This window comes from Trachemys scripta, chromosome 11, assembly GCF_013100865.1.
Source record: "Trachemys scripta elegans isolate TJP31775 chromosome 11, CAS_Tse_1.0, whole genome shotgun sequence".
Classification (NCBI taxonomy): Eukaryota; Metazoa; Chordata; order Testudines; family Emydidae; genus Trachemys; species Trachemys scripta.
Window position 1 is genome coordinate 9468728 of NC_048308.1, and position 17264 is coordinate 9485991.

General features: G+C 46.0%; 1 protein-coding gene across 3 annotated transcripts in view; it reads right to left on the bottom strand.

The window, feature by feature from the left end:
• Nucleotides 1–17264, bottom strand: part of ADCY5 (adenylate cyclase 5) — a gene marked incomplete in the record, with an annotated part of 307551 nt that overhangs the window by 18744 nt on the left and 271543 nt on the right. For 2 of the 3 annotated variants that reach the window (XM_034786098.1, XM_034786097.1), the window contains 2 exon segments: nucleotides 3136–3300; nucleotides 4836–4952. In XM_034786098.1, the coding sequence (XP_034641989.1) occupies nucleotides 3136–3300; nucleotides 4836–4952 (282 nt within the window). 3 annotated transcript variants of the gene reach the window in all.

Consider the following 17264-nt stretch of genomic DNA (forward strand, 5'->3'; position numbering starts at 1 on the left):
GTAAGTGACTGGTCCTTTGGGACTGAGAGAAATCTAAATATTGTTGTGATTTTTGGTAAAGTCACCATCTATCACTAAACTCAGCTTGCCTGGGTGGCAAACGAAACTGGAATGCCCAAGGGGACTGTTTGTGACTCCCTGGTAAGACTAGTGCTTCAGGAGTTCACACTTGCTACTAGGTTGGTGAAATCTAATTATAGAACATACAATCAGTTTGGAGTCTCTGCCCTGCTTCTTGACAGTCTGCTCTGAGGTCGGCACTCATGGCTGTGAGCCATTCCAGACAGCGTGACACCCGACACACCTGAATGCTACACATGGATGGCGAGAGGAGCCCCACTTTGGGGAGGCTAGCCCCTGGCTCTGCCTCTTCCACCCACACTCCTTGCTCCTGGGCCAGAGCCCCGAGCACCCTACCCCTCATCCGGAGCCCCAGGTTGAATGAAGCACTGAGCGCCCTCCACCTGCCCGGAGGAGCCCTGAGCCCCCCCCACTTGCCTGGAGGAACCCCGAGCCCCCCATCACCACCTGCCCGGAGGAGCCCCAGGCCAGCTGCAGCCACGCCTCCCCTCCCCAGACCCTAAGCTGTCCAGGAAAAGCCACAGTATCTCTTCCCGAAGAGTCCTGCCCTTAGGACGGAAGAATCCCAGGCACCGCTACAGGCTGGGGACCGACAGACTAAGCAGCAGTACTGCAGAAAAGGACCTGGGGGTTACAGTGGACGAGAAGCTGGATATGAATCAGCAGTGTGTCCTTGTTGCCAAGAAGGCCAATGGCATAATGAGCTGTATTAGTAGGAGCACTGCCAGCAGATTGAGGGAAGTGATTATTCCCCTCTATTCGGCACTGGTGAGGCCACATCTGGAGTATTGTGTCCAGTTTTGGTCCCCTCTCTACAGAAGGGATGTGGACAAATTGGAGAGAGTCCAGCGGAGGGCAACAAAAATGATTAGGGGGCTGGGGCACATGACTTATGAGGAGAGGCTGAGGGAACTGAGGTTGTTTAGTCTGCAGAAGAGAAAAGTGAGGAGGGATTTGATAGCAGCCTTCAACTACCTGAAGGGGTGTTCCAAAGAGGATGGAGCTCGGCTGTTCTCAGTGATGGTAGATGATAGAACAAGGAGCAATGGTCTCAAGTTGCAGTGGGGGAGGTCTAGGTTGGATATTAGGAAAAGCTATTTCACGAGAAGGGTGGTGAATCACTGGAATGGGTTACCTAGGGAGGTGGTGGAATCTCCATCCTTAAAAACCTCTAAGGCCTGGCTTGTTAAAGCCCTGGCTAGGATGATTTAGTTGGGATTGGCCCTGCTTTTAGCAGGGGATTGGACTAGATGATCTCCTGAAGTCTCTTCCAACCCTAATCTTCTATGATTCTATGAAGAAGAACCTGAGCTTTTGATATATCCCGTGCAGGTTCCGGGGTGGCTGAGGAGGCGGTATCTGCAACTCAGCTTCCTGGATTCATCGGTAATTTCTCTGGAGTCCAGGGAGATTACTGATGAACTCAGGAAGCTGAATAGCACATACTGCCTCCTCAGTGGCCCCAGGACCTGCATGGGGCATAATAAAGCAAAAAGTTCCCCTGTCAAACCTGCAAGCGTTTGGTGGCCAGCAGCAGTGCCAGGAGAAGCAGAACCTGCCCTGGTCTATTATACCCACTGACATGACGTGACGGTATTAACCCTGCACAGCCCTCTACGTGCTCAAGCAGTGCCTTCCACATCTGCATTGCTATTATTAGCAGCATAGTTTCCCACTGCCTCTCTGCTGCTGGAGCCTTTCCCCAATGCAGTGAAAGGCTCCAGGAGCAGGGAAATACTCCTGCAATGCCAGTGGGGAGCTGCCGGAGCCTTCCCCCGCCATCTCCCTTTCTGCTGCAGCCTTTCCCTGCCATGTGTAGCTACGTACTGCAGTTACAAGTGTGGACACAGCCTGCTTTCACTGCGGCTCCTAGCGCCGGTACTCTCCATGCCACCCTAAGTTTAGACAAGGCATAACATAGATTCTGAAATGTTGCAAATTACAGTAATGAGTGTGGTATAACCCCCCCCTCCCATAGGTTAGATAATGGCAAAATTCCCATTGGCTTTAAAGGCATCAAAATTACGCCCCAACTGCTCCAAGGGGAGATAAGTGCACTCAGCACATCTTGGGGGCTCAGTAACACCTTGAACAATTGGGCGCTAAAGGATCAGCCAGAAAACTGAAAAGGTTCCCATAAACCCCCAAGATCCAGACAGCACAACCACCTGCACCACAGTTTTTTCCTTTTCAGTTCCTACAGACATTTTTTTTTTTAATGGCTGTGACCTAAACGCTCACAGAAGTATCTTGAACAACTGCCCAAAAGGAAGAGATTTAGGGCGCAGTAAAGTACAATGGCATGAAAAAGATTTATATCTTTTGCTGTAGCAGAATAAAAATCAATAGTTCAAAGCAGATTGCTTCAGTGCTACAAATCTTGACTACTGGACCATTATAACTTTTCTGCTTCTAGTCACGGCCCATATCGGATGCTCCAGAGAAACTCAGAATGTACCTGGCCAAAGTTTTCAAACTAGGTGCCTTCAGTTAGGCTCCTAAATGCATATTTAGGCACCTACATTAATTAACATTAACCTACTGGCAGCCATTGAAGCATGTCAGTAAACTATGTCATGAATGCATGTGATCATGTCTCCCTCTAGTGGTTGGATCCAGTGACTACAAGAGCCTACTACTACTAACTCAAAGCTAAAGGAGTTTTCCTGCAACTTGAGCAGTGAAGGTCTCCGGTTCATCCCTTCCAACAACAGCGTGCATATGTAATAGCTGTGGTTTGTTACACCGAGCACCTGCAGGTCCCACTGACTTCAACCAGCGCTGTGAGTGCACAGCACCTCTGAAAATCAGAAAACTTGTTTAGATGCCTTAAAATGGATTTAGGTGCCTAATTTGAAATTCCCATGTTTGAGAATGTTAACCCTTGTCAATGCTGTAATGATGGCTGCAAAGGGAAATTTGTGTCACGGCTCCTGTAGTGAACAGTTTTCACCCCGTATCATGAGATTTAATTACTTTTATGCACGCACGAGTAAATACAGAACTGAGCCCCTTTTAAAATCCAGCTCTGCAATCAATTCTTTCAAGCAATACCTCTGGGAAGTTGCAATTGGGCAGGGAACTGCCACAGAATCCCTGCCAGGTGCCCAGGCTGTAATTGAAAGATGAGTTGCTGATATGGCATATGTCCACCTGGTCGGGAGTGATGTTATATTCTGTAGCCACACAGCTGACAAGATCCACAGTGCTGCACATGAACTGGAGAAAATAAAGAGTGTGACAAAAACCAAAGGCACGGGTCAGAAGAAAAACCAACAACCAATCCACTTTAAAAATTCTCTTGAAAACGACAGAATTCAACATCGGGTGACACAAGATATATATTCAGTGCCCCAGTTTCCACAATAAGTTTGCTTATCTGTGCAAATCACTGTTATATTTATACGTGGTAGCAACTAATGTATTGACAAAGGGGATATGCTGATCATGTCTCATAGCTAGCAATCTATCACTAAGACTACTGCAGCGGGGGGCCTTCTACAGCAAAGGCTATTGGACCAAGACAAAACCCACTGTGGCAGACTTGCTACAAAATGCCGAGAAACCAGCAGAATACTGTTCCTAAGAGTACCGAGTACTATTTCATGACCACTCGATTAAGCAACGAGTTTATATCAGCCTTGGTTAACGTTGTTATAAAATGGTTAGCAATGGCAACGGCCAGACACTCCAGGCTGTTGAGTGGAATGCCCATGAATAAGGGTCCAATTCTTAAAGGTGCTGAGCACCTTTAATCTACACCTGCTTCTTTGTAGTTACATTATTGGGGCCCAATCCTAAAAGGTGCTTGAAAGATCAGGCCCTAACACTGTCACCATAATAATACTTTGCACTTCCCTTGTGCCTTCTACCCAAGAAACTAAAAGTGCTCTACAAACAATGTTTATCTCCATCTTACAGATGGGGAAACAGTGGCACAGAGCGGCTTCCAGCCTGATTTAAGAGGTGCTGAGGACCTGCTATTTTCACTGAAATCAATGAGATCTGTGGTAGATCAGCATTTTTAAAAGTTAAGCCATAACTGATGTACCGGAAGACTATAGCAGTGCCAGCAATAAAGGCCAAATCCAACACACTGCCCAGCGCTTTAGTCACAGGATCATTTTTTTTCTCTTAAAAATCTCCCAGATTTATGTAGCAGCCAGAATATTTAGTTTCATGTTTAAAATAAATTTAGCTAACAAGTTAAAAATTAAAAATAGTAGGTTATCAAGAACATTCAATCTTTCTCTTTGCATCTGAAATTAGCAGCAGCGTCTAAATGCAAAGAAATCTAAATGTTTCACTTAAAATGCAGCCTTTCCAATCTCTGTGAAGTGATTACAGTCAGTGTGAAATTCAACGTTGTGCAGACGCCAACACAAAGCCTAGCAGCACATAAGTCCCACTCAAAATAGAGCTTTTGTGGAGTCTGAGTGACACATAGGCCTTGGCCTGGCCCTTTGTATAGGGGGAAACTTCGCTCCTGGTTTATACAGCTACCAAGAGAAATAGAACAGTCAGAAAAATGGATGTGCAACAAAAGCAAAACCAGAGTCAGCAATGCAGGCTGTTAGGAAGGCATTTAGATGACTCCCATTTCACTTCTGGGTTGGAAAGGCTGCCCTCAGATATAGCAACAGCAACACCTGACATTAATTCACATGATTGCAATGATTATGTGTCTGGTATGCATGCCTGAAAAGATCAATAATAAAACTACACAGTAAAGAAATGGATTAAAAACCATGTACCATGTTGACAAATGCTGACAGAAAAACCAGTATAATGGCGAAGACCCCAACTAAGGTGCTATTGGTCCTGGACTGAACAATCTTCCTTGCGAGAGTCTGGAGTGGAGCTGGGAAAAGCTGGACATGAAATAAAGAGTAAATAAAATACATAAGACATGGATATTTATAAATGTTGTAATGTTAAGAGCAACCTACATCCCTACATATAAATGGTAGTGCTTGTGCTGGATGGGGTCAAAGAAGGGTGACAAGGACTAGTCTTCTTGCATGTGTTTTTTGGGAAATGGAGGCAGACAATAAAGTGACAGCAATACAGTCTGGCAGACTTGTCAAATCTAGTTGTTTCTTCCCAATGGAAACGATGTCTTCTGAGCCGAGATGACATGGCATGCAAAACTGTGTATCCCATCATGGTGGATGGAAAGTTAACCACAAGTCATCTTTAACTGCCAGGATCTAGAGGTCATGGATTGAAAAAAAAGGGGGCTGCAAAATCTCTGGTGTATTCGTCAATGCAATCATGGATTCATACCTCACTTTCATTCAGGGAAATTAAGCAGTACCATTTTAAGGACACATTGCTAATAGCTTGCGACCTCATCATATTATCTACTCTATCCTCCCTGCCAGGCACTTGGTTATCAAACTCTCTTGTGATTACGCTACTGGGCGTTCTTTTCCATTTTATGCTGAAATAAATTTGTTAGTCTCTAAGGTGCCACAAGTACTCCTGTTCTTTTTGCGGATACAGACTAACACGGCTGCTACTTCGTAATCTTCCATCTAGATTAACCTTCTCCATAAGCACTGTCCTACTAACAGGGCATCTTTAGAACACTTGGCTCCCAGATGTCTCACTCTATTCAGGGTGGAAATACAGTGAATGGTGATAATCCCTAGGAATCCAAGCGTAGGCTTCCCCCGTCTTATTGGACAGCAATATTGCAACAGGTCTTCTTTCCGGCAAGAAGCATTATCTCAGCTATGGCAAGTCCCACTGTGGGTAGGATAATTTTTTGGGGGGGAGGTTGTTGGTTTTTTTTAACCTTTCCCTTCTTTTATATCCCCCTTTTCTGATCCCATTCCCACCTCCATTTCTCTGCTCTATCACAGCACAGAGCATACAGCTACAGAGGAGCAAAGAGGCTCCTCTAGAACTAGACATTAGCAGATGTCTGAGAACTATTCACATTCCCCACAGCCTGTGAGCATGACCTCTATGATGCTCCCCAGCACCTTCGCTCAAGGGAAAGAAGGGCTAAGACAAGACTTCTGCTGCTGCTCCAGATCTCCTCTCTCTGTTACTGCGCTGTTGTACCAGCAAAGCCACTAGACTAGAGGGTATTTTTAGAGACACTAGAAGCTAGTAGCACAATGACACCGCACTGCAATTTATCTATGACTAACGCTTCTATTAAAAGTCCTGCTTTTCCCTTTTAGCCTTCATTCTTACATTTTCAGAGGTGCAACATTTTGCCAGTGTACTGCTTCCCACACAGCAAACCTACAACATAATTATTAGCTGGTGACTATTACAAAGGGGGAGAGAATCAGCAATGCTGCAAACCATTTTAAAATACTGACTTCACCAGCTTCCGGCACAAAACTGTTTCTCTATCTCCTGGGGGGACAGGGTGTGTGTCTGTGTGGACTGGGAGGGCTTGGTGTTCTGACACATTCACACCGAATGACTAGATCCCGGAAAAGGTTACAAATTATTCAGATTCTTGTAATGTTCTTGGAATTAATTGTTTTTAAAGTATTCTCTTTGGAAATAAAAACTGTTAATATAGCAATTCTTGGCATCTAGAGATGAGCCAGTGTCAAAAGACTTCCTGTCCGCACACCCAGCTGCTCCTACAACAAAATTAGGGCTCGTCTACACTTGAAATGCTACAGCAACACAACAGCAGCCCTGCAGATGCACCGCTGTAGTGCTTCAGTATAGATGCTACCTACGCCAATGGGAGAGGTTCTCCCATCGGATTAGGTAATCCACCTTTCCCAAGAGGCAGTAGCTAGGTCAACAAAAGAATTCTTCCATTGACCTAGCACTGTCTAGGCTGGAGTTTAGGTCCAAACAGCTCCATGTCTCAGGAGTGTGGGAATTTTCATACTCCTGAGAGATGTAGTGATGCCCAGGTAAGTTCCCAGTGTAGACCAGCCCTTAAGCAAGCAGGAAGGTAAACCCACACGCCTAAGTCTAAAGAGGTATTGCATCAGATGTCTGTATTTTCAACAGTCAATGGAATTTTGGCTCCTAAATGCCTTTTGAAAATGAGATTTAGGCTTCTAAATCACTTAGATGTTGAAATACCTAAACATCTTTAAAAATCTGGGCCACCAGTGCCTTAACTCAAGCTTTAGAGATGTTTGTGTTCCGCTCTAGACATCTCTGGTTCAATCGTTGGTGTGCTGGCATGTAATTTTGATTTCTATTTTTTTTTTAAATAAATCCAGACCCCAACAGAGTTGACTTTTGACTCTTCATTGTATGTGTAGCTTTTGTTTTGAACTGGAAGGGAACATCACCACTTTATAGGTCTCTTAATAATTAGCAGCCAGAAGACTTATAAGTAAGCAACTGTCCAATGTCTTTAGCTTGAAAGCTTTGCTACCACCACAATTAGGACCTCTGTCCTGAAATTTCAGTCCATCTGTAAGATTTGACAGTTTTGTCAAGGAGTTAAATTAACTTTAAACTCAAACATTCAGATCTTGCACCAACAATCAGTCAGTCAATCATCCATTACAAGCTCTCTGAAATGGCTACTTGCCCCACACGCTTTTCAGAAGTGTGGTTCCTGGATAATATGGCATGCAAAACCTCATCACAGAGGACTATATAATTTTTTGATCTGTTGATGCAATACCAACTGATATTAATGGGAGCTGTATATGCAGATCAAGCATACAAAATGGCCCTTAAACTATAGCGGTCATGATAACACTGAGAAAATTGTCACTAAATGTAATTTATGGCATCACTTTATACTCACACCCTCTTTAGAAACACCTCTAATGCACATCTAAGCCCCACAGACCAGACTCTCCTCTCACACCAGTTATACACTGGTGTAATTCCATTGACTTCAGAGTAGCTATTTCTGATTTACCCCACTATTTGGCCTGGTCTACACTATGAGTTTAGGTCGACTTTAGCAGCGTTAAATCGAATTAAGCCTGGACTCGTCCACACGACGAAGCCCCCTTTTTTTTTTTTACTTAAAGGGCCCTTTAAACCAGTTTCTTTACTCCACCTCTGACAAGGGGATTAGCACTAAAAGCGGCCTTTGTGCTAATTGCGGGTCGGATTTGGGGTAGTGTGGACGGAATTCGATGTTATTGGCCTCCAGGAGCTATCCCGCAGTGCTTCATTGTGACCGCTCTGGACAGCGCTCTCAACTCAGATGCACTGACCAGGTAGACAGGAAAAGCCCTGCGAACTTTTGAATTTCATTTCCTGTTTGCCCAGCGTGGAAAGCACAGGTCACCACGCAGAGCTCATCAGCACAGGTAACCATGATGGAGTCCCAGGATCGCAAAAGAGCTCCAGCATTGACAGAACGGGAGGTACGGGATCTGCTCGCCATATGGGGAGACGAATCAGTGCTACCTGAACTCCATAGCAGTAAATGAAATGGCAAAATATTAGAAAAAGTCTCAAAGGCCATAAAGGACAGAGGCCATAACAGGGATGCACAGAAGTGCTGCGTGAAAATTAAGGCGCTAAGGCAAGCCTACCTCAAAGCCAGAGAGGCAAACGGAAGGTCTGGGGCAGAGCCGCAAACATGCCGCTTCTACGCGGAGCTGCATGCATTTCTAGGGGGTGCAGCCACCACTACCCCAACTGTGTGCTTTGACTCCATCAATGGAGAATCACGCAACAGGGAAGCGGGTTCGGGGTACGCGGAAGATGATGATGATGAAGACAATGAAGATAGCTCACAGCAAGGAAGCTGAGAAACCGGTTTCCCCAACAGCCAGGATATGTTTATCACCCTGGACCTGGAACCAGTAATCCCCGAACTCACCCAAGGTGTGCTCCCAGACCCTGAGGGCACACAAGGGACCTCTGGTGAGTGTACCTTTGTAAATATTACACATGGTTTAAAATCAAGCGTGTTTAATGATTAATGATTAATTTGTCCTGGCAATTGCGGCCAGTACAGCTACTGGAAAAGTCTGTTAACGTGTATTGGGATGGAGTGGAAATCCTCCAGGGACACCTCCAGAAAGCTCTCCTTCATGTACTCCCAAAGCCTTTGCAAAAGGTTTCTGGGGAGGGCTGCCTTATCCCGTCCACCACGGTAGGACACTTTACCACGCCAGGCCAGTAGCACGTAGTCTGGAATCATTGCATAACAAAGCATGGCAGCGTATGGTCCCGGTGTTTGCTGGCATGCAGACAACATCCATTCCTTATCTCCCTCTGTTATCCTCAGGAGAGTGATATCATTCATGGTCACCTGGTTGAAATGGGGTGATTTTATTAAGGGGACATTCAGAGGTGCCCGTTCCTGCTCGGCTGAACAGAAATGTTCCCCACTGTTAGCCACGCGGTAGGGGGGAGGGGTGAAGTGATCATCCCAGAGAATTGGGTGTGTGTAGGGGGGTAGTTGGGTTTGTGCTGCATGTTAACCCAGAAACCGCAGCCCCTCCTTTTACATTGCAAACCCATTTTAAATGGCCAATCCAACGGGTGCTTGGTATGGGAAATGAGGGCACTACTGTTTGAAACCATTCCCACGTTAAGAAGGTTAAAAAAGCCAAAAGACTGTGGCTTACCATGGCTGCCTGCAAGCCGAAATCTGTTGTCTGGCACTGCGTGAGTGATCTCTCACACCAAACCGGCAGGCCCTCAATATAAGAGGAAAAATGCGACCTTGTAACGAAAGCACATGTGCTGTGTAATGTGAACAGCACAATGTAATGTGAAAGAGTGTACCCATTGTTCTCTAAAATGTGTCTTTTTTATCCACCTCTCCCTTCTCCTCCACCAGCTGCAAATGTTTCTCCTTCGCAGAGGCTAGTGAAGATTAGAAGGAGAAAACAGCGGACTCAGGATGATATGTTCTCGGAGCTCCAGATGTCCTCCCACGCTGACAAAACACAGCAGAATGCGTGGAGGCAGTCAATGTCAGAGTGCAAAATATGAATGAGAGGAGAGGTGGCGGGCTGAAGAGAGCAAGTGGCGGGCTGAAGAGGATAGGTGGCGTCAGCTTGCTGACAGAAGGCAAGAGTCAATGCTCCAGCTGCTGGAGCATCAAACTGAAATGCTCCAGAGTATAGTTGAGCTGCAGGAAAGGCAGCAGGAGCAGAGACCGCTGCTACAGCCCCTGTGTAACCAACAGCCCTCCTCCCCAAGTTCCATAGCCTCCTCACCCAGATGCCCAAGAACACGGTGGGGGGGGCCTCCGGCCACCCAGCCACTCCACCCCAGATGATTGCCCAAGCATCAAAGAAGGCTGGCCTTCAATAAGAGTTAAAGTTTTAAAGTTTTAAACTGCAGTGTGTCCTTGTCCTTCCCTCCTCCCCCACCCCACCCGGCGCTTCCCTCCTCCCCCACCCCACCTGGCGCTTCCCTCCACCCCCACCCCTCCCGGGCTACCTTGGCAGTTATCCCCCTAGTTGTGTGATGAATTAATAAAGAATGCATGAATGTGAAGTAACAATGACTTTATTGCCTCTGCAAGCGGTGCTCGAAGAAGGGAGGAGAGGGTGGTTAGCTTACAGGGAAGCCTGGCCAGTCACAAAACTCGTTTTCAAAGCTTCTGGGAAGAAAGTCCCTTCCTCCAGCTTTTGAAACAGACCAGAGTTCCTGAAGACGCGAGCATCATGTACCTTTCCCGGCCATCCCACATTGATGTTCGTGAAACATCTCTTGTCATCCACCAGGGCTTGCAGCAGCATTGAAAAGTATCCCTTGCGGTTTATGTACTCGGTGGCTTGGTGCTCTGGTGACAAGATAGGGATATGGGTTCCGTCTATCGCCCCACCACAGTTTGGGAATCCCATTGCAGCAAAGCTATCCACTATGACCTGCACGTTTCCCAGAGTCACTACCTTTGATATCAGCAGGTCTTTGATTGCGTTGGCTACTTGGATCAGAGCAGCCTCCACAGTAGATTTGCCCACTCCAAATTGATTCCCGACTGACCGATAGCTGTCTGGCGTTGCAAGCTTCCACAGGGCTATCGCCACTCGCTTCTCAACTGTGAGGGCTGCTCTCATCTTGGTATTCTGGCGCTTCAGGGCAGGGGAAAGCAAGTCACAAAGTTCCATGAAAGTGCCCTTACGCATGCGAATGTTTTGCAGCCACTGGGAATCGTCCCACACATGCAACACGATGCGGTCCCACCAGTCTGTGCTTGTTTCCTGGGCCCAGAATCGGCGTTCCACGCCATGAACCTCCCCCAGTAACACCATGATTTGCACATTGCTGGGGCCTGTACTTTGTGAGAGGTCTATGTCCATGTCAATTTCCTCATCACTCTTGTCGCCGTGCTGCAATCGCTGCAATCGTCTCTTCGCCTGGTTTTGCTTTGGCATGTTCTGGCTCTACATATAATCCAGAACAATGCGCGTGGTGTTCATAGTGCTCATAATCTGAGCGGGCTCCATGATCCCAGTGCTATGGCGTCTGGGCAGAAAAAAGGCACGAAACTATTGTCTGACGGAGGGAGGGAGGGGCGAGTGACGACATGGCTTACAGGTACAGGGAATTAAAATCAACAAAGGTGGCTGTGCATCAGGGAGAAACACAAACAACTGTCACACAGAATGGCCTCCCCAAAGATTGAACTCAAAACCCTGGGTTTAGCAGGCCATTGATTTCACAGAGGGAGGGGGAAGCAAATGAATACAGAACAAATCTGGTCCATCTATTTTTTACATCTTAAGCTGGCAGCAGACGGTGCAGCATGACTGACAGCCATCTGCATCTTCTGGGTGCTTGGCAGAAAATGATGTACTACGACTGCTAGCCATCATCGTCAAGACGGTTCAATAGGTCAGGAGACAAAACATGTCTGCCTAGGTGCCTCTGATTGAACTCACTGAGGAGTACGACGATGACGGATACCAGTCGTAATACACCATCCACTGCCAAAAGGCAAGGAGCTGATGCTGTGTAGCAATGCAGCCCCATGTCTGCCAGCACCCAGACAGCCGATGACGGCTACAGTCATACTGCACTGTCTACTGCCAAAAGGCAATTAGCTGCTGCTGTGTAGCAATGCAGTACCACGTCTGCCGGCACCCAGATGACATATGGTGACGGTGAGCTGAGCTGAGCGGGCTCCATGCTTGCCGTGGTATGTTGTCTGCACAGGTAACCCAGGTAACCCAGGTAAAAAGGCGCAAATCGATTGTCTGCCGTTGCTCTGACGGAGGGGGAGGGGCCTGACGACATGTACCCAGAACCCCCCGCGATACTGTTTTTGCGTCATCAGGCATTGGGATCTCAACCCAGAATTCCAATGGGCGGCGGAGACTGTGGGAACTGTGGGATAGCAACCCACAGTGCAACGCTCCGGAAGTCTACGCTAGCCTCGGTACTGTGGATGCGGTCCGCCTACTTAATGCACTTAGAGCATTTTATGTGGGGACACACACAATCGACAATATAAAACCGATTTCTATAAAACTGGCTTCTATAAATTTGACCTAATTTCGTAGTGTAGACGTACCCTAAGGTGAAAGACGAGTCGGACACCATGAGTTCTACTCTAGCAGCTAGACTTCTAATGATGGTGCTTTTTTTGGATTAAACTGAGTTTCAATATTCAGCTACAATCAGCAGATGTGAGTTTTTAAAAAGTTAAATTGGAAAAAGGCAGCCACATCTGCAAAATACATTTCTGAGAAAAGAGAAGGAAAATCATGAAGGGAGAAACAAGGGAATTAAGAGCAGTGGAGTGGATTTCCCACGTTCTCTATTGCAGGAGCTGCTATACAATAATGCCGTAGCAACTAATTATTTTAATAAGTAGAACAGACTAATAATTAGCACTTCAAAGTGCTGTACAAACACTAAATAATTTATCCTTACAACACCTCTTTAAAGGACTCCAGATAAGCATTATTCTCATTTGACAGATAGGAAAACTAAGATGATGCAAGGAGTTATCCCAAGAATGAATATGGTTTGCAAAGGTGAAGGGACTAGCTCACATCTGTTCAGGAAACAGTGGCAGAGCCTGGATTAGAACTCAGTAGTTCTTCCTGGCCTCCAGTCCTGTTCTCAGAGCACAAGACTATAATGCCTGCAGTCCACCCTATATAGGATTGACCTCTAACCAGTCCTGAGAAAATGAGCAAGATCTTTTGGTAATGATAGTCAAATAAACTAAACTCCATTAACAAACATGCTTTCCTGGTACAAATATTGGTTCTCATTACTCTGTAAATTGGGGAACAGATTGTGTCAACAAACAAGTACATCCTGGAAAATATGGAAGAGAAAAACAATGAGTGAAGCTGCCCAATGGATACATGATATTGTAATGCCATAGAAATATAGCACCTCTGAGGCAATTATTCTTTACAAACAATAATGAATTTAGTTCCTAACACACACCATAAGCTAGATAATTACTATCCCCATTTTACAGATGAAGAAACTGAAGCACAGCGAGGTTGCAACTTGGTTGAGATCTGTGACAGGACTGGGAATACAACCTAGATCTCCTAACATTCCTATCCTGTGCGCTAGCCACTGGACAAGGGTTCCTTTGCAAAAGCCTCTATAGAGCAGCAGTCTAGTAACAGTCACCCATGTTCTATTAAAAGTAGCAAAACAAACACGTAAGCATAGCTCAAACTATGGTTATTGCTTGTTTGAACTAGTAAATGCGATTCATTTTCTGTTTAAAATGGTATCTAAATGTAGAACAGCAGAGCAAATGTGACGAACACACACACACGTATAGGAGGGGCTGAAAATAGGGACATGATTCATTTGGTAAATAAAGGTGCTGATATGGGAACTTGGGGCCAGATACCATTAGCCTGATCAGGCTCCCAAAATCCAAGTGTCAAGGAAAATTAGCATAGGGAAAAAATAGTCAGATGGATTTCCCCATTATTTAATTCACTCTAGTTTAAAATGCACAAAAGGCATTGAAAGCAATAGGTGAAATCCTATCTTCAAATGTCCAGCTGTGAAGTACCAATAGCTAGAGCCACTCTCAGATGCAGGACACCAACCGGACTGTATAGTAAGTGTGTCATAACTAAGGGTATGTTTTAGTCACGGGTATTTTTAGTAAAAGGCATGGACAGGTCACGGGCAGGAAACAAAAATTCATGGCCCGTGACCTGTCCATGACTTTTACTATATACCCCTAATTAAACTTGGGCTGGGGGGGCAGCCCAGGACCCGTGCTGGTGCTGGGGTCCTGGGGAGGGGCTGGGGAGGAAGGGAGGGTGGGCTGTGGTGCATGGCCGGGACCCCCGCGTTGCTGGTGCTGGGGCAGGGATTGGCAGGGCTCGCAGGCTCCCTACCGGGCTCCGCATGTCCCCACAGTTCCGGCCAGAGGGGCTCCAAATCGCTGTTCCCACCGCAAGTGCCAGCTCTTCAGGTAAAGCTCCCATTGGCCGGAAATCGCAGCCAATGGGAGCTGTGGGGGAGAGCCTGTGGGCACGGGTAGCGCGCGGAGTCCCCTGGCCCCTCCTCCTCCTATGCCAGTGGGAGCTGGGGAGCCCCCAACCCTGAGGTAAGTGCCCCCTTTGCCCCCTTCGCCCCCCAACCCCTAGCCCCCTCCCACACCCCAAAATGGACAGCCCCTGAGCCAGCACTGGCCGCTGTGGAAATCATGGAGGTCACAGAAAGTCACAGAATCCGTGACCTCCGTGACAGACACACAGCCTTAGTCATAATCATCATGGCAGGAGAAAGTTTCGGAAAACGCATACTGAGCCGAGTCCTGTCCTGATTACACCCTGTGCATCAATGTTGTTGCCCAGGAGAAGTCAGGACAGGACTCACCTTACAGCTTTCAGAAATCTACCACCCAAGGGGCCAGGAAAGAGGCACTGCTTTCTATAAGGAATGTCGCGTGTAAAAACCAAACCTACAGGAAGGTGGGCACATTTAATTCTATTGAATCCAGTGGAGTTATACTGGGGAGGACCTATGACCTCCATTCACAGGCCTGTTGAAAACAGAAAACACACAAACTAAAATGATAATCTACAAGGAGAGAGAAAAACAACAACAAAACTACAACCACCAGAGAAAGGAGAGTAATTCTTTTGCTTTCTGTCTTTTTCAACATATACTCTGGACATGGAAAATTGTTTGACAGTCACGATGTAATTAGTGCTGTATGCTGCAAAATAAATAACAAATTCTCTCAATCCTGAACTTCCAATCTGGAATAACATAATTTTGGTCATTCTGTAATACATTAAGATGTCTGAAGTTCAAGTCAATAATGCCAGGCAATTCAGGGATGTAAATCCATTTGTTTGGTTTATTATTTAGTGTTTTATCAGCCTATAAAACCAACGTACAGTTTTCAATTCACTAAATGTTTCCAAAAGGAAAGATCACAAACAAGAAAATATGCTTTTAAATTTTCTGGCCACTTTGGGAGGGAAAAGCCAAGAAATGGGTATGTGAAAGTTAGTATATAAGTTGTGATTTCCAGATCAAATTAACTCAGGAAGATGTAGCTTGTACTCTGTCTCACATTCATGTCCAGCAATGTCCAAGAAGTTGAACTCCAGAGCGGGGAGTGCAGTTTAATTTATGGGTTCTCAGAAGAAATGTGAAGTTTTTAAATCAGTAGCAAAACAGATGTCAGTCAGCAGTGTATTTAAGAAGAGAGAGTGGTTCCCATGGCCTTGCAGAAACTAGATTTTAATGGGAAGACACCATCGGACCTCAGTTGCCAAGTCTTCTCAGAATAGCAAAGTGAGGAGCGAGAAGTGTTCTCTGTTTATTGCAGCTGAAGGAACTTGGAAACCTACGTTGGCTAGACTGGCAATTCCAGGATCAACTCCCATGGAGAATTTTATAGTGGGAGATAATGACAGCAAAAAATAAAACAAAATCAAGTTGTCCTGAAAGCGCCTGCTAGCAATCGTCAATGCCAGATATAGAGAGGACAAAAAAAGGAAAAGGAAATCTTAGATGGAAACTGTAAAAAGATAAGATGGGGAAAAAGGGGACCATTTACCATCTAATAGTAGTGCAAATAGATATAAATTATGCTTGGGCTCCATCAGTTTGATATTCCAAGCTGGAATGCCACAAATGCTGGTTTTCCCACACTTCTTGTACGGAACTGATGGCACCTAACACACATGCTCTCCCATTCTGAGTCCAGACACAGAAAAAAACATTAGTCCTGCTATCAAAATGAATCTGACCCAATAGAGAAGCCCTAAAGTGAGCTAGGGAGCTTTATATCTTAACACAAAACCCCCAGACTACATCTATCTGTCCAACTAGTTATATAGCCCTCAACACAACAGCAGCTGATTGCCTTTTCCTCACATACCGTGACAACAAGCTGGTATTCTAGCAAAAATCAAACAAATATTAGGGGTGAAAAAAGAGAAGATGGTTAATTAGTTGCTGTTTGTACAATGCTTTGAAAATGTAAAGTGCCACATATGTGCTTAGATTAGCAGCAGTATTTTGATTAGAGAACAGGACAGACACGAGAGATCGTTTCTTATCTGCATTGTGGCTTGCTAATGAATCCCTCCACCAATCTACTCTCAGCACTAATGTCCTCTATAATGACCTGCAGTGATGCACTGGTATTCAATCACCTGGTGTTCGATTGTTTTACTCATCTTTCTTAGGGACAGAGTAATTCATTAGTACTGATAATCTTGCAGTAAAACAGGTGCAGTGCTCCCGTAACAACCGCTACACTGACTGGATTCTTGAGTCACTATCAGATTGTATGTACTGTAACCTTCTTAAGAACCAGAGACTTGGCCTGGAGGATGGAGGTTGCTTTGGTTGGTATTTAGGTGGCACTGCCCAGGACCAGCTCCCCAAGCGGCAGAAAAAAAAAAAAAAAAAGCCGCGATCGCAATTGCGATCGGCGGCACTCCGGCGGCAGCTCCACCGTGCCACTTTCTTCTTCGGCAGGAATTCGGCAGCAGGTGCTTCCCTCCGAGAGGGACCCACTGCCGAATTGCCGCCGAACAACCCGAGGTGCCGCCCCTTCCCCTTGGCCACCCCAAGCACCTGCTTGCTGGGCTGGTGCCTGGAGCCGGCCCTGGCACTGCCCCACCCAAGGCCTTGACAACTCCACAGCAAATCCTGCTCCTCTTCAACATTCCCGCCATTGGTTTCACCACCACTTCTCTCAGGATAACAAAAGCTCCAGCACATTTCTCCAGCTGGTGATCAGAGAATACACAACAGAATCCTCTTCTGGGATGGACAAACTAGTCAAGTAA